This window comes from Cynocephalus volans, chromosome 1 (assembly GCF_027409185.1).
Source record: "Cynocephalus volans isolate mCynVol1 chromosome 1, mCynVol1.pri, whole genome shotgun sequence".
In the NCBI taxonomy this organism is placed as follows: Eukaryota; Metazoa; Chordata; class Mammalia; order Dermoptera; family Cynocephalidae; genus Cynocephalus; species Cynocephalus volans.
Genome location: NC_084460.1, coordinates 267,889,047 through 267,913,541, shown reverse-complemented (window position 1 = coordinate 267,913,541; position 24,495 = coordinate 267,889,047). Strand labels below are relative to the sequence as shown.

At 35.5% G+C, this 24,495-nt stretch overlaps 1 protein-coding gene across 1 annotated transcript in view; it reads right to left on the bottom strand.

The window, feature by feature from the left end:
• The window catches only part of FAM117B (family with sequence similarity 117 member B), a 112,410-nt gene that overhangs the window by 13,462 nt on the left and 74,453 nt on the right, over positions 1-24,495 (bottom strand). The window contains exons 3-4 of the mRNA XM_063109381.1: positions 23,418-23,510; positions 22,073-22,186 (exon numbers count right to left, since the gene is read on the bottom strand). Coding sequence (XP_062965451.1) covers positions 22,073-22,186; positions 23,418-23,510 — 207 coding nt within the window. The remainder of the gene's footprint in view (positions 1-22,072; positions 22,187-23,417; positions 23,511-24,495) is intronic.

The following is a 24,495-nucleotide window of genomic DNA, read 5'->3' as shown; positions in this document are numbered from 1 at the left end:
AAGATAGATATCATAAAAAAGAACCAAAGAGAAATCTTGGAACTGAAGAATAAAATGAATGAAATAAAAAAAAAAATTGAGGGCCGAACCCGTGGCTCACTCGGGAGAGTGCAGTGCTGGGAGCACTGAGGCCACAGGTTCAGATCCTATATAGGGATGGCTGGTGCACTCACTGGCTAAGCGTAGTGCGGGCGACACCAAGCCAAGGGTTATCCCCTTACCGGTCACAAAAAAAAAAAAAAAAAAAAATACAATTGAGAGTTTCAACAACAGACTAGATCAAGCAGAAGAGGGAATTTCTGACCTTGAACACAGATCTTTGAAATCGCCCAACAGAGAGGGAAAAAGAGACATAATAATAAAAAGAATGAAGAAAGCCCATGAGGTTTATGAGATACCATTAAGTGAACAGATGTTTAAATAATAGGTATCCAGAGGGAGATGAGATGGATAAAGGCACAGAAACCCTACTTAATAAAATAACAGCTGAAAACATCCCAAGTATTGGGAGAGATATGGACATTCAGATTCAGGAAGCTTAAAGGTCCCCAATTAAACTCAACCCAAAAAACTCTTCTCCCTGGCACATTGTAATCAAACTGCTGAAAGTCAAAGACAAAGAGACAATTCTAAAAGCTGCAAGAGAATAGTGTCAAGTCACATATAAGGGAATCCTATTAGACTATCAGCAGATTTCTTAACAAAAACCTTGCATGCCAGGAGATAATGGGATGATACATTCAAAGTGCTGAAGTAAAAAAACCTGTCAGCCAAGAATACTTTATCCACCAAAGCTATCTTTAAGTAATGAGGGAGAAATAAAGACCTTCCTGGACAAGAAAAGACTAGGGGAATTCATCACCACTAGACTAGCCTTACATGAAAAGCTTAAGGCAGTGCTAGAACTGGAAATGAAAAGATGATGATTACTATCATAAAAACAAGAAAAAGTCCAAACTCACCAGAAGAGGTAAATTCGTAATTCAAACTCAGAATACCCCAGTGAGGCAGTGGTACTATGTAAATCATTCAATCCTATAGTATGAAGGTTTAAAGTCAAAACAGGACTGGCTAGTCAGCTCAGTTGGTCAGAGAGTGGTGCTGATAACACCAAGGTCCAGGGTTCAATCCCTGCACTGGTCAACCGACAATAACAAAAAAAAGTAAAACGGTCAAAACAACAAAAAAAAAAAAAAAAAAAAAAAAAGAAGCGTAAAGGGCTGAGCCCGTGGCGCATTCGGTAGCGTGCTGCGCTAGCAGCGCGGCGACGCTCCCGCCGCCGCGGGTTCAGATCCTATATAAGGATGAGCGGTGCACTCCCTGGCTGAGCGCCGGTCACGGGAAAAAAAAAAAAAAAAACGGTCAAAACAACAGTTACAATTAGTGCTAAGGAACATAAAATAGATACTAACATTAATTAAGGCAACAAATTGTGTGTGTGAGGGAAGTCCTGTATTTTCCTGAGACCAAAGTAAAGTTGCTATCAGCTTAAAACAGTCTATTATAATTATAAAACTCTTTATGTTAGCCCCAAGGTAACCAGAAAAAAATTAATTACAGCAGATACACAAATGAGAAAGAGAAAGAAAACAAAACTTAGCACCACAGAAAACCACAAACCCACACAGGTAAAAAACGATAAAAAATAAGGATCTAAAGATCTTATTGATAAAAGGATCTAAAGATCTAATGATAAAAGGATCAGTTCAACAAGAGAATATAGCCATTGCTAATACACATGCATCCCAAACTAGAGAACCCAGATATATAAAGCAAACATTATTAGACCTAAGTGAAGAGACAGACTGCAATTCAATAATAGTAGGGTACGTTAACACCTGGCTTTCAATAGTGGACAGATCATCTACACAGAAAATAAAGAAACATCTGATTTAAACTGCACCACAGACCAAATGGACGTTATGGACATTTATGGAACATCTCATCTAAAAGCTGCAGAATACACATTTTTCTCAGCTGTACATGGAACGTTATCCAAGAGAGATAATAAATTAGGTCACACAAAAAGTCTACACAAATTTTAAAAAATGAAGATTATAACAAGTATCTTTTCTGACCACAATGGTCTAAAAGTAGAAATCAACAACAAGAAAAACTTGGAAACTTTACCAACACATGGAAATTAAACAACATGCTCCTAAACAACCTGTAGGTTAATAAAGAAATTAAAAGGAAAATTTAAAAATTCCTTGAGACAAACAAGAATTGAGACACATTATACCAAAACCTGTGGGACACAGCAGAAGCAGTTCTAAGAGGAAAGTTTATAGCAATAAATACCTACGGCAAGAAAGAAGAAAGATTGCTAATAACAATCTTACACTGCACCTAATGGAACTAGAAAAACAGCAAACCAAACCTAAAATAGGCAAAAGGAAAGAAATAATAAAGCTCAGAGGAGATCTAAATGAAATGGAAACCAAAAAGCATTTGAAAAGATTGACCAAATGAAGAGTTGTTTTTTTAAAAAAATTAACAGAATTGATACATTTAGCCATACTAAAGAAAAGAGAGAAGACAAATAAAATCAGAGATGAAAAAAGAGACATTACAACTGATGCCACAGAAATACAAAGGATCATAAGACTATTATAAACAACTAAATGTCAACAAATTTGATAACACAGTAACAAATGATAAATTTCTGGACAAATACAATCCACAAAAATTAAATTATGAAGAAACAGAAAATCTGAACAGACCAATAACAAGTGATGAAATTGAATCATTAGTGTAAAGTCTCCCATTAAAGAAAAGCCTGGGACCTCATGATTTCACTGCCAGATTCTACCAAACATTCAAAGAATAATTAATACCAATTCTCCTCAGATTATTCCAGAAAATTAAGAAGGAGAGAATACTTCCCAACTCATATTATAAAGCTAGTATTACTCTGATTCCAAAATTGGACAGGGACACAACAAAAAAAGAATATTATACACCAATATCCCTGATGAACACAGATGCAAAAGTTCTCAACAAGATATTAGCAAACAGAATCCAAGAGCACATTAATAAGATCATTCACTATGATCAAGGTTGATTTATCCCAGTGACGCAAGGATGGTTTAACTTATGTAAATCAATAAATGTGATACACCACATTAACAGAAAGAAAGACAAAAACCATATGATCATTTCTACTGATGCAAAAAAAAAAAAAAAAAAGAATTGACAAATTCAACATTCCTTCATGATTAAAAACTTTCAACAAACTAGGTTTATTGGTCTGTGTCTGTTGCTTATAATGGAATACCTGAAACTCAGTAATTTGTAGGGAAATAAAAATTTTTTCTTACACTTTCAGAGGCTGGGCAGTCCAAAGACCAGGGAACACATCTGGTGAGGACCTTTTCCTAGTGCTGACTCTATAGCAAAACAGGGTATCACATGATAAAATGGCTGAGCAACAGACTTTCCTCCTCAACTGCTCTCCTTTTAAAGCCATCAGAACTATGCCCAGTCACAAGGGCATCATCTTCACAATCCAATCACCTCTTCAAGGCCCCACCTTCCAATTACCATAATAGGATTTCTCACCCTTTTAACACTATTACAGTGGGGATTGAGCTCCAATACGTGAAACTTTGGGTAACACATTTATCCATAAGACTAAGAATAGAAGGTATATATACCTCAATACAATAATGGCCATATGACAAACCCACAGATAACAACATACTGAAGGGGGAAAAGCTAGGATGGAAACTTTCAACACTTCTGATCAACATAATACTGTAAATCCTAGCGAGAACAATAAGACAAGAGAAAGAAATAAAAAGCATCCAAATTGGAAAGGAGGAAGTCAAACTGTCCCTGTTTACAGATGATATGATCTTATAAACAGAAAACCCTAAAGACTGCACCAAAAAACTGTTAGAACTAATAAACAAATACAGTAAAGTTACAGGATACAAAATGAACATACAAAAGTCAGTGGCATTCCCCTACAATAATAGCGAACTACCTGAAACAGAAATCTAGGAAACAATTCGAGGGTGAAAGACCTCTACAATGACAACCATAAAACTTTTAAGAAAGAAATTGAAGAGGACACAAATAAACGGAAAGATATTCCATCTTCATGGACTGGAAGAATTAAGTGTTAAAATGGCCATTCTACCCAAAGCCATCTACAATCCCTATCAAAATACCAATGAAATTCTTCACAGAAATAGAAAAAAAGATCCTAAAATTCATATGGAACCAAAGAACACCCCCATTAGCCAAAGCAATCCTAAAAAAAACGATCAAAGCTGGAAGCATCACACTACCTAACTTCTAATTACACTATAAAGCTACAATAGCCAAAACTGCACAGTACTGGCATAAAAACAGACACACAGACCAATGGAACAGACAGAGAGCCCAGAAATAAATTCACATACCTACAGCCAGCTGAACTCTGGCAAAAGTGCCAAGAATACATACTGGGGAAAAGATAGTCTCTTCAATACATGTTGCTAGGAAAATTGGACATCCACGTGCACAAGAATGAGACAGACTATAACCCTACCTCTAACCATCTACAAAAATCAACTCAAAATGAATTAAAGATTTAAATGTAAAACCTGAAACTATGAAATTACTGAAAGAAAACATAGGGGGGATAATCCACAACATGGGGCTGGGAAAGGAATTTTTTAAATAAATCTTCAAAAGTGAAAGCAACTAAAACCAAAAATAGACAAGAGGGATGACATCAAACTAAAAAGCTTTTGCACATCTAAGGAAACTATTAACAGAATGAAGAGACAACCTACACAATGGGAAAAAATACCTGAAAACTATACACCTGACAAGGGGTTGATATGAGACTATATAAGGAACTTAAACAACTTAACAGCAAAAAAAAAACAACCCAACTGAGAAATAGGCAAAGGATATTAATAGACATTTCTCAAAAGAAGACAAACAAATGACCAACAGGCATATGAAAAAATGCTCAACATCACTAATCATAAGGGAAATGCATATCAAAACAACAGTGAGATACCACCTCACTCTAGTTAGAATGGCTATTGTCAAAAACACAAAAGAAAAAGCCTCGGCAAGGATGTGGAGAAAAGAAAACACTTGCACACTACTGGTGGGAGTGTAAATTATGGAAAACCATTATGGAAAACAGTATGGAGGTTCCTCAAAAAATTAAAAATAGAACTACCTATGATCCAGCAATCCCACCACTGGTTATATACACAAAGGAAAGAAGGTCAGTATGTTGATTAGATATCTGCACTCCCATGTTTTATTGCAGCACAATTTACAACAGACAAGAAATTGAATCAACCTAAGTATCCAACAACAGATGAATGGATTTTTATTTTTATCTATCTATCTATATTATCTATCTATCTATCTATATTTCTATCTATCTATCTATCGATCGATCGATCGATCGATCTACCTACCTATCTACCTACCTACCTACCTACCTACCTAACCTACCTACCTAATTTTTTGCTTTAATCCTTTAATCAGTTACATAAATGACAAAGGGTTCACTCTGACCCTGAGTTAAGGTTTCCTTGTTCTGCAAAACTTTACACATTTCCAAGGATGACTGCCAACTACTCCTTTTGCCCTTAGTCCTTCTCTGAGTGGGGTGTGTGTGTGTGTGTGTGTGTGTGTGTGTGTGTGTGTGTTATGTCAGCATCCTGGGTCTGCTAATAAAAGTCACCTTTTCTGTTTTCTCAGCTACTTGAATCAATTCCAATTTTCCACTGGGTTTGCATGTTAGTGATTGGTGTATGTGAGCTTTGCCGGATTGCTCAAAGAAACTTCCCACTCCAGAGTTTTTGAAGGCACCTGGTTTCTTGCAGGACTCAGGACAGATGTATGGACCTTACATGTAGAAAAAAGCAGGAAAAGCAGGTGGACTTGGCTTAGTTCAGCACAAGCTGGGCTGAACTATGGACGTGTTGCTGCTACAGAGTTGACCAAGGAACCCAGATCTTGGGATACACACTCCTGTGGGGCAATTCTGAGGCACGTTTCACAGCAGTGCTCAAAATGGCAGCATTCAAATCACTTGCTTTGATGGGTTCTGGATCCTCTCCTTCATGTGCAGAGCTGACATGAGTGTGGCAAAACAATTCATTCTCACACATGGACAAACCAATGCAATCCTTTTGGAGAGAACAGTTTCTGAAGCTGTGAAGTCCAAAGTCCATCTGGTGGTGGTGACAGTGACCCAGAGGTCTCACATTGCAAGATGGTGGAAGCAGTGAGAGCAGAGTGAATGGATTTTTAAAATGTGGTATATATACATAATAGAATAGTATTCAGCCATAAAAAAGAATGAAATCCTGTTATTTGTGGCAACATGGATGGATTTGGAGGACATTATGTTAAGTAAAGTCAGCCAGGCACAGAAAGAGAAATACCATATGACCTCACCCATTTTTGGAATCTAGAAAGAAAAAAAAGTTGGTATTATAGAGGCAGGGAGTAGAACAGTGGTTACAGAGAATGGGGAAGGGAGGGGGAGAAGGAACACAGGGAGAGATTGCCCAATGGACACAAAATTCAACTAGATAGGAGGAGTAAGTTCTGATGTTCTATTGCACAGTAGGGTGACTACAGTTAACAGTTAAGTTTTGCATATTACGTACATCATAGCTAGCGGAGAGGCTTTTGAATGTTTCTGCCACAAAGAAATGACAAGTGCATGAGATGATTGATACATTAACTATCCTACGCTTATTAATATACAACATATATGTATCAAAACATCAGACCATACCCCATAAATATGTATAATTACAATGTCAATTGACATTCAAAAAATAAATTTTTTAGAAAGTCAAAGTAAAGTTTATAGGCCTCACAAAATGGGTGAGTAACCAAACCTTCTCCTTAGTATATATGATATATAATTTAAAGACAAAAATCCCAAAGTAGAATTTTAGAAATTTATTCACATCTGTGATGGACTAGAAAGGGAATAGGGATAAAGAAAATTCTAAAAGAGTGTCAGTCTCAGAAATTCTTTTATGATTATAACAGACTTCAGATTTCAGAACATAACTTTATATTGGCAAATTATCCATATTACAGAAAAGAAACAAAAAAGTGGCTTATCAAAAAAGAAAAGAAAAATGGGCCGAGCCCGTGGTGCACTCGGGAGAGTGCCGCGCTGGGAGCGCGGCGACGCTCCAGCCGCAGGTTCGGATCCTATATAGGAATGGCCGGTGCCCTCACTGGCTGAGCACCAGTCACGAAAAATTTTTAAAAATTTAAAAAATCAGAAAAAAAAAGAAGAAAAGAAAAATATTTTTGTTGGAACAACAAAACCACTTCCAAAGTCCATGTACAACAACGACACTGTAGAAATGAAAATAACTTCCCTTTGAAATTTAATTACTTATACCTTTGTTGTAATGATCTTAATATGCTTTGTTCAGGAAAGAAAATAACACATTTTTCTTTTTTCAAAGCCTATCTCTAATTTTTTTAAAATTAAAAATGTTTTTATGGTCACAGTACTATTTTTGAAAAGAAATAACCGGTTAGAGTTGTGCTCCCAGGGGCATAACTACTTGATTTCCTAACAAGATAAAATAAAATATTAAACAACCATTATAGAGTTATCTGCCAAAGTTAGTAGCAATAGTGTGCCAGAAGATCACCTTGCATATCGCCCTATTGTCTGGCAAAGAAATATGATTAACCTTTCCTTCATTTAGGGAAGTTTCTTTGAAAAAATTCTTTCCAGGGGAAGTGGGCAAGACAAAGGCACCACGGGCCTCTGGTCAGTTATCACTGGTTTCATTCAATGGATAACCTTGTCTTCTGATATAGAACTTAGTGTTAAATCTTATTTCTCTTTTACTACTGTTTACCTTTATAATTTAAAAAAAAAAAGCATAATACAACAAGAATCCTTGGAAAACTCACGAAATTTGTGAGGAAAAAGCCAAGGGGAAGCTCCACTCTGAAGTGCCAAGGGAGTACTTCTTTGCTGCTCAGTTAGTGCTTGGCCCTCATCTGTAACAAGGGACACAGCAACCTACTTCACAGTTTTGGGAATAAATGGGGGGACACCTGGCAAAGTGACTGGCTCATAATGATGGATGCTCAATAAACAATAGCTACAATTTTTATTTTATGTTTTCCCTATTATGTATTTGATTCCTAAAATACATTCTTTGTCTTTTCACATTTTTTGTCTCATTTTTTCTTCTACACATGGTATCTCCTAACTAATTTTTCCCTTTTTCAATTTGTCTGTGCCCCCAACTTCTTCCCAACCCCACAAGCTTCTCATATTATCTGTTCCCTTTTTACTCCCATTTCTCCTTTCTGTTCCTTATTCCAGTCTTGGCATCCACTATCAAATGAAAGAACATTAAAAATCTTAAGTTTAGATGTACTATAACTGTCTTATAGAGAAAATTCTATAATTAAAAGATTTTTAATTCCCATATCTTTGTACATCTTTGCAGCATAGGCACGCCATTTCCAAAACTATTTTTTGAGGAAAATCTTAGCCACATGCATAGATCTATCCTCTTAGTCCAGTTCATTCTACCTCAACACTTCTTCTGGTAAGACAACTTCAGTTTTCCTAAGTCGTGACAACTCTTCATCCCACTTGGATGGCGACTAAAGTACAAATCAGTGTCATAGATCAAGTCCTGGTCAGAAAATTAAACTTAAACTCACCAACACTCCATATTTATAAAAATTTAAATTTCTGATATAACCTGGAGTCAGCTAAACTATAAATTTTAAGTAACACAGAGTAATCTATAAAGTAAAAATAATTGGATTTTTAGAAGGTGAATGGTAGAGTTATTTTGCAAATTTACAAATAGAAAACTATGGGACTAAAACTTGGCCTATATGTCTTCAAAGGCTTAGCTCTCTTATTTCTTTTGGTTTTCCCCTTCCTCAAATAAAAGCATAAATACTATGTGCGGTGGGGGAGGGGAGGGGGAAGAACCCACACACACCTCTAATTTCTCAACATTTTCTGTTCTACGTTTTGGAACAAAGCTTCATCTATACCAGATACTTCACAAAAACAAAATGTTCACTTTTTCCAGAGCTTGAGAGCCAACCAATTGGAGACTTCTGCAACCACTGGTGGCCCTGTTCTTTTCAGTGCAGCATCTATGCACCACTCCCAGGGGCACAATAATCCTGTCTATAACTCCAGCAAACCTGACCAGACCCACCCACCCCAGCTCAGGAGCTGTAGAGCACCCCAGCATCTCTCTTTGGAGGCACAGGGTCCTGCCCACAACCCCAATGACCTTGTTCAGAATGGCCCACTCCAGCTGAGAAGCTGCAGAGCACCCCAGTGTCTTTCTTTAGAGGCACAGGGTCCTGCCCACAACCCCAGTGACTTCCCAGAATGGCCCACTCCAGCTGAGGAGCTGCAGAGCACCCCAGTGTCTCTTTCTGAGGAGTCCAAGATCCTGGCTGTGGCCCCAGCAACCACACCCAGCTAAGAAGCTGCAGAATGCCCTAGAGATTCTCACAGAGTACAGAGTTCTACTTGAAGCCTATGACCCCACCCAGAGTTGCCCAATTCCACTGAGGAGCTTCTGAGTGCCTCTGCATCTCTTTCGAAGTCCAGGGTTCTGACTGCAATCTCAGCAATCTCACCCAGAGGTGCCCATTTAAGCTGAGGAACTTCAGAGCATCCCAGTGCCTTCCTCAGGGGCATAGGATCCCGGCCATGGCACCAATGAGCCCATCCAGGGTCACTCATTCTTGCTGAGGAGCTGCAGAGTGGCCCAGCACCTCTCTTGGGTGTGGAGGGTCCTGTCCACAGCCTCAGAGACCTCATCTCATCCAAAATTGCCCACAGTAGCTAAGGAGCTACAGAGAGTCCCAGCATCACTCTCAAGAGTCCGAGATCCTAACTGCAGCCCCAGCAACCCTACCCAGGTCCACCAACTCCAGCTGAGGAGCTGCAGAGCATCCTGGCACCTCTTCTGGGGTACAGAGTCCTATTCGAAGCCCCAGTGACCCCATCCAAAATTGCCCACTTCAGTCACCCATCTTTGTCAAAGTCCAAGGTCCTGGCTATAGCCACATAAACCCTGCCCAGGGTCACCCACTTAAGCTGCAAAATCCCTCAACAAAATACTAGCAAACTGAATTTACTAACACATCAAAAAAAGATTATACATCATTATCAAGTGGGATTTATCCCAGGATACAAGGATGGTTCAACACACGCAAATCAATAAATGTAAGACACCACATCAACAAAATTAAGGACAAAAACCATATGGTCATCTCAATAGATGCAGAAAAACCACTGATAAAATTCGACATCCCTTAATGATAAAAACTCTAAACAAATTTGGTATATAAGGAAAGTACCTCAACACAATAAATCCATATATGACAAACACACAGAAAAGTTGAAAGCTCTTCCTCTAAGAACAGGAACAAGACGAGGATGCTCACTTTTACTACTCTTATTTAACAAAGTACTAGAATTTGTAGTCAGAGCAATTAGGCAAGCGGAAGAAATAAAGGGTATATAAATTGGAAAAGAAGAAGTCAAATTACGTCAAAATGTCCATACTACCAAAAGATTCAATGCAATTCCTATCAAAATACCAGTGACACTGATCAAAGAAATAGAAAAAACAATCCTAAAATTTATATAAAACCATAAAAGATCCCAAATAGCCAAAGCAATCCTGAGTAAAAAGAACAAAGTTAGAGGCATTACATTACTTGACTTCAAAATATACTACAAAGCTACAGTATGGTACTGACATAAAAACAGACACATGGACCAATGGAATAGAGAAACCAGAAATAAGTCCATGTGTCTACAGACAACTGATTTTTGACAAAGGTGCCAAGAACATACATTGGCGAAAGGACAGCCTCTTCAATAAATGGTGCTGGGAAATCTATGTGGAGAAGAAAGAAACTACACCCCTATGTCTCACCATATACCAAAATCAACTCAAAATGGATTAAAGATTTAAATGTTAAGACCTGAACCTATAAAACCAGAAAAAGACATAGGGAAAATGCTCCAAGATGTTGGTCTGAGCGAAACTTTTATGACAATGACTTCTAAAGCAAGGCAATAAGAGCAAAAATAGACAAATGGATTTACATCATACTAAGCTTCTGCACAGCAAAGGAAATAATCTGTAGAGTGAAGAGGCAACCAGCAGAACAGGAAAAAATATCTGCAAACTACTCATCTGACAAAGGATTAATATCCAGAATGTACAGGGAACTTAAACAACTCAACAGCAAATAATAAAATAATAATCTGATTGAAAAATGGGCAAATGACTTGAAGAGACATTTCTTTTTTTTTTTTTTTTAAAGATGACCGGTAAGGGGATCTTAACCCTTGACTTGGTGTTGTCAGCACCATGCTCAGCCAGTGAGCTACCAGCCATCCCTATATAGGATCCGAACCCACGGCCTTGGTGTTATCATGGGCTGGCCCTTGAAGAGACATTTCTCTAAAGGAAGACATACAAATTGACCAATAGGTATGTGAAAAAATGCTCAACATCACTAATTATCAGGGAAATGCAAATCAAAACCACAATGAGATATCATCTCACCCCAGTTACCATGGCTATTATCAAAAAGACAAAAAAATAACACATGCTGGTGAGGATACAGAGAAAAGGGAACCTGTTACACACCATTGGAAGGAATGTAAATTACTACAGCCATTATGGAAAACAGTATGGAGGTTCCTCAGAAAACTGAAATAGAACTACCATTGATCCAGCAATCCCATTACTGGGTATTTACCCAAAAGAAAGGAAATTGTCACATAGAAGAGAGATCTGCACTCCTGTGTTTATTGCAGCACTATTCACAATAGCCAAGATATGAAATTAACCTAGGTGTCCGTCGACAGATAAATGGATAAGGAAAATGTGGTGTACATACCCAAGGGAACACTACTCAGCCACAAAAAAGAATGAAATCTTGTCATTTGCAGCAACATGGATAAGCCTGAAGACATTAAGTTAAGTGGAATAAGGCACAGAAAGATAAATACCACATGTTCTCACTCATATGTGGGAGCTTAAAAAAAAAATTGAGCTTTTAGAAATAGAGAAAATTGTGGTTACCAGAAGCTGGGAAGGGGTGGGTGGATAAAGAGAGGTTGGCTAATGGATAAAAAATTACAGCTACATAGGAAAAATAAATTCTAGTGGTGTATAGTACTAGGAATCTATAATTAACAATAATTTATTGTACACTCTCAAATGGCTAGGAGAGGAGCTTAAATGTTATCATCACAAAGAAATGATAAATTTTTGCAATGATAAATATGCTAATTACCTTGATTCGAGCATCACACACTGCATACATGTATTGACATATAACTCTGTACCTCAACATTTATAATCAATATGTGTCAATTAAAAACAAAAAGTAATCAGTATTCTGTTATTGGACAAATAGTTTCGAACTTTTCACTATTCCAAAAAAAAAAAAATGCTGTTTTGAACATTCTCTAAGATAAATATTTACACACTTATGTAAATATTTCCTTATGATAAACTCACGGGGGAGCGGGGATTACTGGCACAAAGCATAATAAAGATTTTCGGGACTTTGACCCATAATGCCAAACAGAACAGCAAAATATTTTTACTCCTTACATTTCTATCTGCATTTTATGATAATGTATGTTATACCAAACTCTCAACACTAGATTTATTTTTTTTCTTAACCTTTGCTAAGTTTCATAGACTAAAAATGGTCTCATTCCTTTCATTTATATATTGTTGAGCATAAGAGAAGGTGAATTCTTTAAACAATTACCAGTCATTTGTCCATTTTGTAGCAAGGGTGGCAGTGTTCTGGTTTTTTCCTAAAAGAGCTCTTCACAGAATTTATATATGAACTCTTTATCCTATACACTGAAAATGTATTTTAATTCTCATTATTCAAAGTATGAGATTTGAAATTTTTTCACAGTATGTTTAAGGACCATTTCCTTATCTTTTGGTTGTTTTGGTAAGTGACTATTAACCTTTTTTTTTTTTTAGGTTTTTAGTCATCTGTCCCTCAACATTTGAGTTATTTATATCAGGATTATTAGCCCTTTGTCTGTGGTACATGTTGTGAATAGTTTCTGTTTCTTAGGTTTTTTACTTCATTTATGATGTTTACTGCCATACAAAAATGCTTACATAGTTAAATTTATCAATTCTTTCTTGATTGTGGATTTTCAGTCATAGAAATCCTTTCCCTATGCTGAAATTACAGAGGAATTCACTAATGTTTTCTTCTAATAATTAAATAGTTTCATTGTTTATATTTAATCCATTTATTTAGATCTTGTTTTTGTATATGATATGGACTAATTCTTTTTGTAAATGACTACCAGTTGTCCCAGCAGAGGTTATTCAAAAGTTTATCTCTGGGGCCGAGCCCGTGGCGCACTTGGTAGAGTGCTGCGCTGGGAGCGCAGCGACGCTCCCGCCGCGGGTTCGGATCCTATATAGGACTGACCCGTGCACTCACTGGCTGAGTGCCGGTCACGAAAAAACGACAAAAAAAAAAAAAAAAAAAAGTTTATCTCTGACCAGTGGATAAGAAATGCCTTTACCATATAGTAAATTTCCATAGTACTTGAGTCAATCATTATATTCCTCTGGTCAATTCGTCTATTCATGTACCAATAGCACACTACTTTCATTATAGAGGTTTTATAGTATGTTTTGATGTATGGTAAGGCTAGATGCCCTCTTAGTTTTTCTTTTTCATAGTTTTCCTAGTTATACTCACATGTTTTTCTCCCTATAAACTTTAGTACCAACTTGTCTAATGCCATTAAAAAAGCATGTTGATATTTTTATTGTGATAGCATTGTCTGTAAATTAAATTAGGGAGTACTATGCTCACTGATCCCATCCAAGAACAGGGATTTCTTTACATTTGTTCAAGTCTACTTTGCGTCTTTCAGAAGTGTTTTAAATTTTCCTTACATAGGTTTTGTGGTTCTTATTGATTTCCTTCTTAAGTATTTAATCTTTGTTATTGCTATTCTAAAACACAGTTTTCTCTATCATGACATCTTCATATATGCTTGCACAATGAATGGCACTGATTTTTGTACGTTAATGCTATATACTGAGACCTTACAAAAATCTTTTTTGATTGGTTTAATTGATTCTGTAAGGTTTTCCAGATATACTATCATATTACCCAAAAGAGTGTTATTTCTTCATTACCAATTCTAATGACTCTGACTTCTCTTCTAACTGCATTCTAACCATAGTACAATGTGAACACAAGTGGAGACACTGAGAATCCTTGTACTGATCTTGAATTTAGTGGAAGTATCTCTAGTGTTCCTCATTAAGTAAAACTGGCTCTAGAATAAGGGTGGGTGGGTGGGTGGGTGGGTGGGTGGGTGTGTGTGTGTGTGTGTGATCATATTAAGGAAAGTACTCCTTAAATCCTATGTTCTTGGTATTTTTAACATGAATGGGTGTTAAAATTTCCCAGAGATCTTTTTAGCATCAATGTAGATAATCATATGATTATCTGGGAAATTTCTGAAAGCAGGTTTAGTCAAATGACCCCCATGGCCATTAAAATATCTAGCTTTGAGCAATGTGACTTCCATGTGCAACTTCATCCACATGAACAAGCTATAAAATCCACTACAAGGTAACAGAATGTCAAGTATAGCTCAAAGCTACAAACCAGTTAAAGGTTAGAGAACAGGTACCAAAAACAATTATTTTAGATTTAGAATACTTGACCTTCCATACCTCTTTCTTGCAATAATTAGGCATCGACCAGTTAAGATTCAAAAATGACATTAAATTTTGCTCTATGAGTTATAAAATGAAAACAAATACACAGTACAAAGTAATAATGCAAAGTGCCCAATATATACTAGAATTCAAAAACTATATTAAAAAAAAAGTAGCATATCAGATGTAATTTTTGTCAAAAGTGTTAGTCGTAATAAAAATTGAATACTTAATTTTAAATTTATCTTTTAATCCCAAAGCCATATGGGGATTTCAAGTCATCTGAATGGTAAATATTAATAAAAAATTGAAAAATAACGATTAATAATAGAGAATGGCAAAAAATCCCAAAAAACAAAACAACAAAAAAACCCATAAAATCTCAATATGACAAATTCAAGAATGTTAATGAAATGTTTAAAAAGAAAAAACAGAACATAAGCTTTTACAAATAGATTGATGCTTTTGTTTTATAAAATAAGTAGCACTTACTGAGCACTTAATACATGCCAGGCACTGTTCTAAGCACTTTATATACATTATTTTATTTACTTTATAAATGCTCTATGAGATACGTACTGCTACTATCCCAATTTTACATTGAAAAAATGAGGCTTGTTGCAATTTAAGTCTGAACATTGGTTTTTTTTTTTTAAAGATTATCTTATACATGACACCAAAAGTAATCCCCATAAAAGAAAAAAATATGGTAAACTTCACCAAAATTAAAAAAAAAACAAAAACTTGCTCTGTGAGGGACATTAAGATAATGAAAAGGCAGTTGAGACTGGGAGAAAATATTTGTAACTTACTTACCCAACAAATGACTTTTATTCAGAATATAATGATCTTTCAAAACCCAATGATAAGAGAACAAATAGCCCAATTTAAAAATGGGCAAAAGACTTGAACAAACACTTCATCAAACAGGATATACAGATGGCAAAAACCATATGGAAAAATGTTCACTAATTAACGCAAATTAAAATCAAGATGGAATGTCCTTCAACAAGACTTCAGTATCAACAGATAAACTGTGATAAATCCACGTAATGGAGTATTGTACTACTTACCAACAACAAGGAATAAACTATTGATACAGAGAACAATTTTAGATGAATCACAAAGGTATTACTGCTAAAAGAAAACAGTCTAAAAAGATTATACACTGTATGATTCCATTTATATGGAACTGGAGATTCCCAGAAAGACAAGATCAGATTGATAGAAAACAGTGGTTGCAAGAGGGTAGGGTAGGGGGAGGGTGTGACTATAAAAGGACAGCACAAGAGAATTTATTATCTTAACTGCAGTGGTGGTGATACAGTCTATACACGTTAAAATTCATAGAACTCCACACCAACCAAAAAATGTTAACTTTACTACATGATAATAGGAAAAAAAAGGAAAAAGGGAAAAGCTGACGGGACCACATTGGGTCATATTCTTATCCACCTAATGTCTCTTTAGGTCATTGCCTAGAGACAGCTTTATGCTGAAGTAAATAAAAGGTGGGAAGAAATTTTTTAAAAGACAGTCTACAGATGACTTAGGTACTCCTCAAAAGTTAGGTATACGTGTTATAGATGAGGTCAACTGAATACCAACCAGCCCAGTCAGCTGCCTGTCTTTTAGAGTTCCTATTCTTCACTTCTTTCACTTTAAGACTCAAAGGCAATAACTTCCCTCACTTCCCACAAGCTCTATCTGCAACTCAGCACTGGTTCATCCTGTGACAGAGCTGGTGATAACAAGATGGGACAAAAAGCGGATGGCAAAGAGCAAATGCTACTACTCCATACCATTCTTCCCCTAATAACTTTCATTCTCTACTCTCCACCCCCATCCTCACTCCCAGGTCCTCACTTGTCTATTTTTAAATTCAGTGAAGTAATACCCAAGACAGTCACTGAAAATGACTATTCCCTATCAGTCTTTTATATCCCTAAAAACTGTCACTAACACTTAGGAAGATGACTTTTTTACCTATTCTCATCATCTTGTTTCCTTTCCAGAATTTTACAGTAGTAAAATCCCAATATACAATCTAACAAAGACTTTAGAAACTCTCTAATTGGATAAATGCATGCTTCAGGAATATGGCAATTGGAGAGTGAAGCTAACACAATATTTTGGTTCCTGATTGGTCAAGGAAGGAAAGAAACCCTTCTCGAATTAGTAGCAATAAAAAATAGAAAAGGAACCAGTGAGGTGACAGGGAAAAAAATAAAAATACAGCTCACTAGTCTAGAGTGGACAGCATATTAGAACATTTCTGTCATGCAGTCATCCCACCTGTGCCTGGACTCTTCCTGTGTCAGAAAATAATGAGGCAACAGGGAAATGGTGCAGACTGAGAACAATCTCAGGAGTTATTAATATATGTACTACAAATAATTTTTAAGTTTTTTACTGAGTGATGGTACTTAGTTCTAAACTTAATTTCCTCTTATATTTGTCACAAAACAACATAAATAACTTGCATTGGATGTCATTTTCAGGCTGCTTTCAGGTATGCATTTGTTTTTATAACTGTTAAGTTATAGAAACCAAGGAAAGTGGAGACTGTAAGAGAAAGACAGATTGTCACAGTTTTTGCAAAATGTTGACCCTGGATTTTAGAACCATAAAAATATATTAGTAAGCTTCTTTAGCACAAAGTTTAAAAATTCTCTGGCTCTCATGTTGAGAAATATACATACATTGTAACCTACCAGCGTAGTAACTAACTCCATACAACTGGTTTGCTGGTACGTTTTTCTACTGCCTTCAAGGGAGTGAAAGAAGTCACAACCTACACATTTGGTAAGTTTCTTCTCAAATATAATCTGCATAGAAGCAAGTATTTATTAATAGTTTAATCTGTTTAAAGCAAAGGAAAGGAAAAAAAGGGAAGGAATGAGACAGGAAAAAAAGAAAGAGGAAGAAGGAGGAAGGGAGAAAAGAAGGGAGGGAGAGAAGGAGGCAGAAGCAAGCCATTTCCCTAAGGCCAACACACCATTTTAAGTAAGTGAAGCAAAGGTTCAACTACAATTTATTTAACTAGCAATAGTTGTATGATAAAAATAATTTAAAAAATTAAAAATAATCAAGCTGCCTGGGAAAGATTTTCTTCATTAAATATACTATACTATTACTGTTCCAGAAAGAGAAAATAATAGGCTTCTGATTTCAATCCTTACATAAACTACATTTTAAAATATCTGAAAAGTACAGAAATGATTACACTTAAACTTTTATCCTTCACTTCAATGGCTCCTAAAGAAATTAATTGTAAGAGTTTATTTTTCCCATATCTATATAGGTTTCTAGAATAAAATTTGTATTTCTTAACATAAATCAGTACAGATGGTCCCCAACTTAAAATGGTTTGACTTAGGATTTTTCAACTTTAAGATGGTTCAAAAGCAATACACATCCAGTAGAAACCATACTTCGAGTAGCCATGCAACCATTCTGTTTTTCACTTTTGGTACAGTATTCAACAAGTTACATGAGACATTTAACACTTCATTATAAAACAGACTTTGTTAGATGGTTTTGCCCAACTGTAGGCTAATGTAAGTGTTCTGAGCACATTTAAGATAGGCTAGAGGCCAAGCTATGATGTTCAGTAGGTTAGGTATATTAAATGCATTTTCTAATTAATGGTATTTTTAATTTACGATGGGTTTATCAGGATATAACCCCATCACAATTTGAGGAGCATATGTATATGCAAATATAAATGGCTTATCAGATTAACAGAGACCTACCTTTAGACAGTTCTGAAAGATAGAAAAGTTCTTCAGTGTGCTAAGGTAAAACATCTCTCTCATCAAATCTGTACTTTGGAAACATCAAGAACAAATACCTCCTGTTTTCTCAGTTTTTTATTCTTTCTCAAAGCAAATGCTTCAATAGATTCTAGTCAATTAAGGTTTCTAGGTGGACCATCATTTCCGTTTAATTTTTCCATTTCCATTCTTCATTTTTCCACATATCTTAAAGCTTAAAGATTAAATTCTATATAAAAACTGAGAATCAGCCAAGAAAGAACAGCAAGAGAAGGTATAGCCAACATGGAATCTTCTAAAATCAACCTACATTATAACTTAAATGTGTTTCACACTGTTTCAAAGTGAGGGGACAAGACTGTGGTATGACATGGAGTCAGGGATGATGGGAAGAATACCTACCTACTGAAGCAGTAGCTGAGTAGAGGAGAGAAATACAGTGTTGAATTTTCAAAGGACAAAAACCTGCCTTGATAGGCAAAAAAGGTCTCTTCAGCAATTCAACACGTATCTACGAGAGAAAAACGAGCCAGAAACCCTAATATACCAACAGGAGGTGAAAACTGATGTTTAGAAGGGTAAAAAATTAGAAAGCACCTGAAAAAAAGCTTTCCTACCTTAAAGCCTTTTGATTTGGGGCCTGCACATGACCTTGATTCTTCCTGTCCTGTCACCATTACTTTCCTTGTCTCCTAGCGATCACTGTCCTCTCATCTTGTATCCACCTCTTAGCTCTTCTAAGCTGCAGCTATACTCTGTAATGTAAGTCACAGCAGAAGTACCTATTCTCTTCATTTCTAAATGGCAAAATCTTAAAAAAATTAATAGTAACAATATCCTGGACTGGCACACAAAGATTCCAGTGCAGAGTAGCAATTTTCATTTTTAAAGTGCGATGTGCCTCTATTCCTCAGAGTAAAACAGGTTTTTTCCCTTTTCAACCTCACTATCCCTTTACTCTCAAACCCTCTTAGGCTACTACAAAACTATAGTGTCCTCAATCGAGATGAGGAAATAAGAAAATCCCAGTGGAGAGCTTTCTTGCTTGAGGCTGTAACAACAGCCAGAGAACACCTGCGTGGTTTTTAAATTCTCACTTCAAAATTAGTTTATGTGCTGGCTGTGAAGATGCTGGCATCTCCTACTCATGTTACTAACATCTGATTTTAATAATCAATCAAACAATTCTGAAATATGTAGGCTATATTTTCTAATAAGACTATTTCCTGAAATACATTTAAAGAATATGACATTCTAAGCATCTAAAGGGCTTTGCCATTTTTGGAAACCACTGACATGTGAAAGATTCTCTCCTCTAAGGAAATTGGCAGTGTTTATTCTTCTTAACGGATAGTTCCCCTGAATTTCCAGGGAAAGAACCACACAAAAAAAGTATGTGAAAATTCTTTTCTAACTGTAATAAATCCACTGGAAGCCCAAAAAAAAAGACCTTTTGTTAACTACTGTCTGTAGACTACACCACTGTCATAAGAGCAAAACTGTCCCTTAATTTTTAAAAGATACTAAAGGAAATTTCCCAATAAAAATCATCTTCTACATATCATAAAATCCTCACCCTCAAAAGGTTGAAGTCCCATATGGTTTTACAGATTAGTTTGCCAACCTTCCACTCCCTCTTAATTCATCCATAAATAATTTACATGTGTTTCTAAAAGATAAAGCCACTTTTTATTCCCAATTCACATTTTTTACTCCAAGTAGAATAGTGGTTAACATAGAATTTTATTGAATTAAGTGGTGACTTTTAGGAGTTTATGTTTCTGAAGTGATTTTTTTTTTTTTTAATGGAATTAAAATCAGTGGCTTTAAAAGTACAGGTTGAGTATCCCTTATCCAAAATGTTTGGGACCAGAAATGTTTCATATTTTGGAATTTTTTTGGAGTTTGGAATATTTGCACTATACATTCCAAATCTGAGAATCTGATTAAGCATCAGATTAAGCATCCCAAATCTGAGAATCTGTAATCCATAGAATGCTGCAATGAGCATTTCCTTTGAGCTTCATGTTGGCACTCAAAAAGTTTCAGATTTTGGAGCATTTCAGATTTTGGATATTCGCACTTGGGATGCTTAACCCATGCTAAATTTATTTTAAAATGTTTTCCTCTCTTGCAAGATTAACTTAGTTAACAAGGATTATTGGAGATTGCACGAAATTCATGTTTTTTAAATCAAAAACATCCCTTTACAGAGAAAGTAAGGACTAGAATATAGAGCTACTTGAAAAATAAATTCATCTAGCTAGGGTGAGGAGGTTTGGTGTTTAATTTTCAAATTTTGATAGTAATTTATACAAATTCTTCATGTTTTATTTTGTCAGTTTTACATTTCTATATCTCCATAAATCCAGTTTGTGTAAGTTTTTAAAATGTATTAAGGTATAATCATATTTTAACTAAAATATCTAATATAAGGAAAAATGCTACTGGAAACAACAACCAAGCTACAGATTTGTGAAACGTATCACTGTTTTAAAACAAAATCAGTTTGAAAAGATATATACTTTTAACCCATACTTTTTATTGAAAACAATCTACGTATACTTAGCAATCATCATCATCTTATAAAAAAGCTGGCAAACTTTTTCTATGAAGGGCCAAACAGTAAGTATTTTCAGCTTTGTGGACCAGACAGTCTTTGTCACAACTACTCAATTATATTGCTGTAGCATGAAAAAAGTTGTAGAAATACATAAAAAATGAGAATGGCTATTTTCCAACAAAATCTTATTTACAAAAATAAGTGGTGGGCCATACTTGGCTTCCAGACCACAGTTTGCCAATTCCAGTCCTATAAAATAATCTGAAAGTTGCAGAACTAAGCCTTCTAGTTTCTCTCTATGTCCCCGGGCCTATTGCCTTACTGTTGAGATAGAAAATTGTATCTAGGCTCTCCCATTCCCAAAGCTTCAGTTTTGGAACTTAAATGATTCAACCATAGAACTTGAAATGAATTTACTCTTTCCAGGCCAAAGGACCCCAGCCAATTTCAATTCAATTAAAGAGAAGTGCTCCCTGGGTAAGCCATCAAGAGCAGTTCATAGGACTCTATCCAGGAATCAAAGCAGCTAAAGGTTTTACTCTACCAAAAGACTTTATGAGACAGGTATTATTATTCCCAATCTTCAGATGAGGAAACTGAGACTCAGAATAAGTTAGTCATCCAGGGTCTGTTGCATAACCAATACCTATGTGTCTACATCATACTGCCTCCAGCAAACTGAAATGATAAAAACAAAAATATGGCAAATCAAAATATGTAATTAGCTATGTCTCCTAGAAGTCATATCTCAGGTCTCTTAAGGGAAATATTGTTTTGTCAACTTAATCTGGGGGGGGTTTCTGTTTTGTTTTGTGTTTTTCTTTCTTTTTTTTTTTTTGATGAAAGCTATGATTCAGTATTTTAATCACTGTTTCAATATTTTTTTGGACATTTTTGTTCTAACCAATTGCCTATAAAATAACAAATCACCAGAAAAACAACAAATTCCTTTTCAGATTTTATGATATCTGTGCCCCTACCTGACACTGATTAATAGCTGCATGGTTGCCATGGAATGGAGACTGTCTTTCTTTATCTCGATGATGCCGACTGCTGTGTTTACTTCTCTGCAATTGCTGGCGTAATTTTGCAATCTAAAAAGGGAAAAATAACAAGAACACCACAGTGTTTTCCACACTAAATAAAAGCACATTTGCTTAATAAGAACCAGTAAAACACAACCTTAATAAGTCCATTATATTTTTAAATCATATCACAAAATCCAATAAGATACAATAATACAAAATTTTTATAAATATATACACACATACACTCATGCATATATGTATCTTTCTCTTAAAAAGAAGCAAAATTATGCTCCAACATTGTCCTCATCCTTCAAGCTTCCCAAATACTGCACAAATGAAGTTTTCAGCACTTAGAATAAATTACATTACAGATTTCACAAATAATTAAAAAATAACAATAATTATTCCCTCAGTGCTCCTACCATAAGTCAACTTTTATTTAGATTTCAATTTCTCTATCAAACACCTAACCTTCAACAGCTTCAAAACTAAATAGTTTTTTTTGTTTGTTTTTTGTTTTTTTTGGTGGCTGGCCAGTACAGGGATCCAAACCCTGGACCTTGGTGTTATCAGCACTGAGCTATAACCACCTAAGCTAATTGGCCAACCCTGAACTGATTTTTAAACACTATTTAATTTTGTGGGGCTGGCTGGTTAGCTCAGTTGGTTAGAGCACGGTGTTGTTAACACCAAGGTCCAGGGTTTGATCCCAGTGCCGGCCAGCCTCCTCTGACACCCCCCCCAAAGTTTCAATTCAAGCCACAAATGCATTTGGAAATATAATCTTTAAGTGACAAATGCAATTTCAACGAATACCCCATATTATTTATTCCTTGACTGATTTTTTTCTTTTTTATTTCTACATATGTATAAAATGCAAATATCATTAACTACAGGTATGGAAAATGGTAATCAAAGCATGGGGCCACAATCAACTTGGTAGTATTGGGTTACCAAATTTCAGAAACACCACCATATATAGAAAAACAATAAATGTGAATTTGTATCACTACAATTTTATAAATCTGATGATTGTATTATTTTGACAGGTACAGACATTTCTTTAAAAAATAAACAAAAACACATCGTCAGCTAAGTAATGTGTACACTTTCCTTTTCAAATCTTTCATCAAATCAACACAATAACTGTTTTGCTGTTGCTATTTCTCAAGTAAAAAAAAAAAAAAAAAAAAAATCAATGGAAAGTGACAAATCCTTGCTGCCCACAACTTCAAGGAACTAGCCAATGAGAGGATCAAATTTCAACACCCCACTTCCTTGGAACTATTTTCCTGACCTCCTTAAGTTGATCTGTACTGCCCCAGGATGCTGAGCGCTTGTGAGACCCTTTCTTCTTTTCAGAATATTCTTCAGCCCATGCACTCTCTGTCTACAATGGAAAAAGAGGGAAGGGGTATTTTAACAAAAATCATTTAACAATAATGTATACTATGATTTTTTCTATTTCAAGATACATTCCCATTACAGAAAAATTAGGTATTACAACATATTTAAAATAACAAAAATTATCCACAATACTCTCAGCACCACTTACTTAATTACAATTAATAATTTAGCATATTTCTTTCATTTCTATTACTAATAAAAATTATTAATTATTTCCACATAATTTTAATTATACTGTAAATAGAGCATTTATTAAACAAACAGGTATAAAAAAGATACATGCTAAAAATAGCTAACATTCTTGTGCTCTTATTATTTGTGGGGCACTGTGCTTTCATACACTTTATCTGATTTAACACATATTAAAAGTTCTACAAGTTTTGCAGACAAGAAAACTGTAACAATGAGGGGTTAGATAAGTTGCCTAAGGTCTCAGAGCTAGGAAGTAGCAAGCCAAGAAATAAACCTAATAATCCAGAGCTCATAATCTCAACCTCTATACTATGTCTAGTCTTGCTTTAAGTATCTGCAGAGAATAGCCTCAAAAATGTTAAGTCTTCAGAGGTTATGCCAAACCCCGAATTTAAAAATAGTGTATCAGAAAATAAAATATAAATGAGTTCTTGGCACATGAAAATATGCTCAACCTCACCCATAATAAGAGAAATGCAAGTTAAAACTTTCCCAAGACTGGGCAATTTGAATATATAAACTCTCTTACACTGCTGGTAGGAATGTAAATCAGTGTAGCCTTATATGGAGGGATTTGGCAACTGCTGTCAAAGTTATAAATGCACATACTGTGTGACACAGCAACTACTCTAGGGTAATTATACTGCAGATGTACAAAATGTACATATTTATGTAAAAAATGACATTCATATGATTCCTTATAGCACTGTTCTTACAAGTAAAAAATTGGAATGATGTAAATTAATTGGACTTATTTAGCACTAGCTAAATAAATT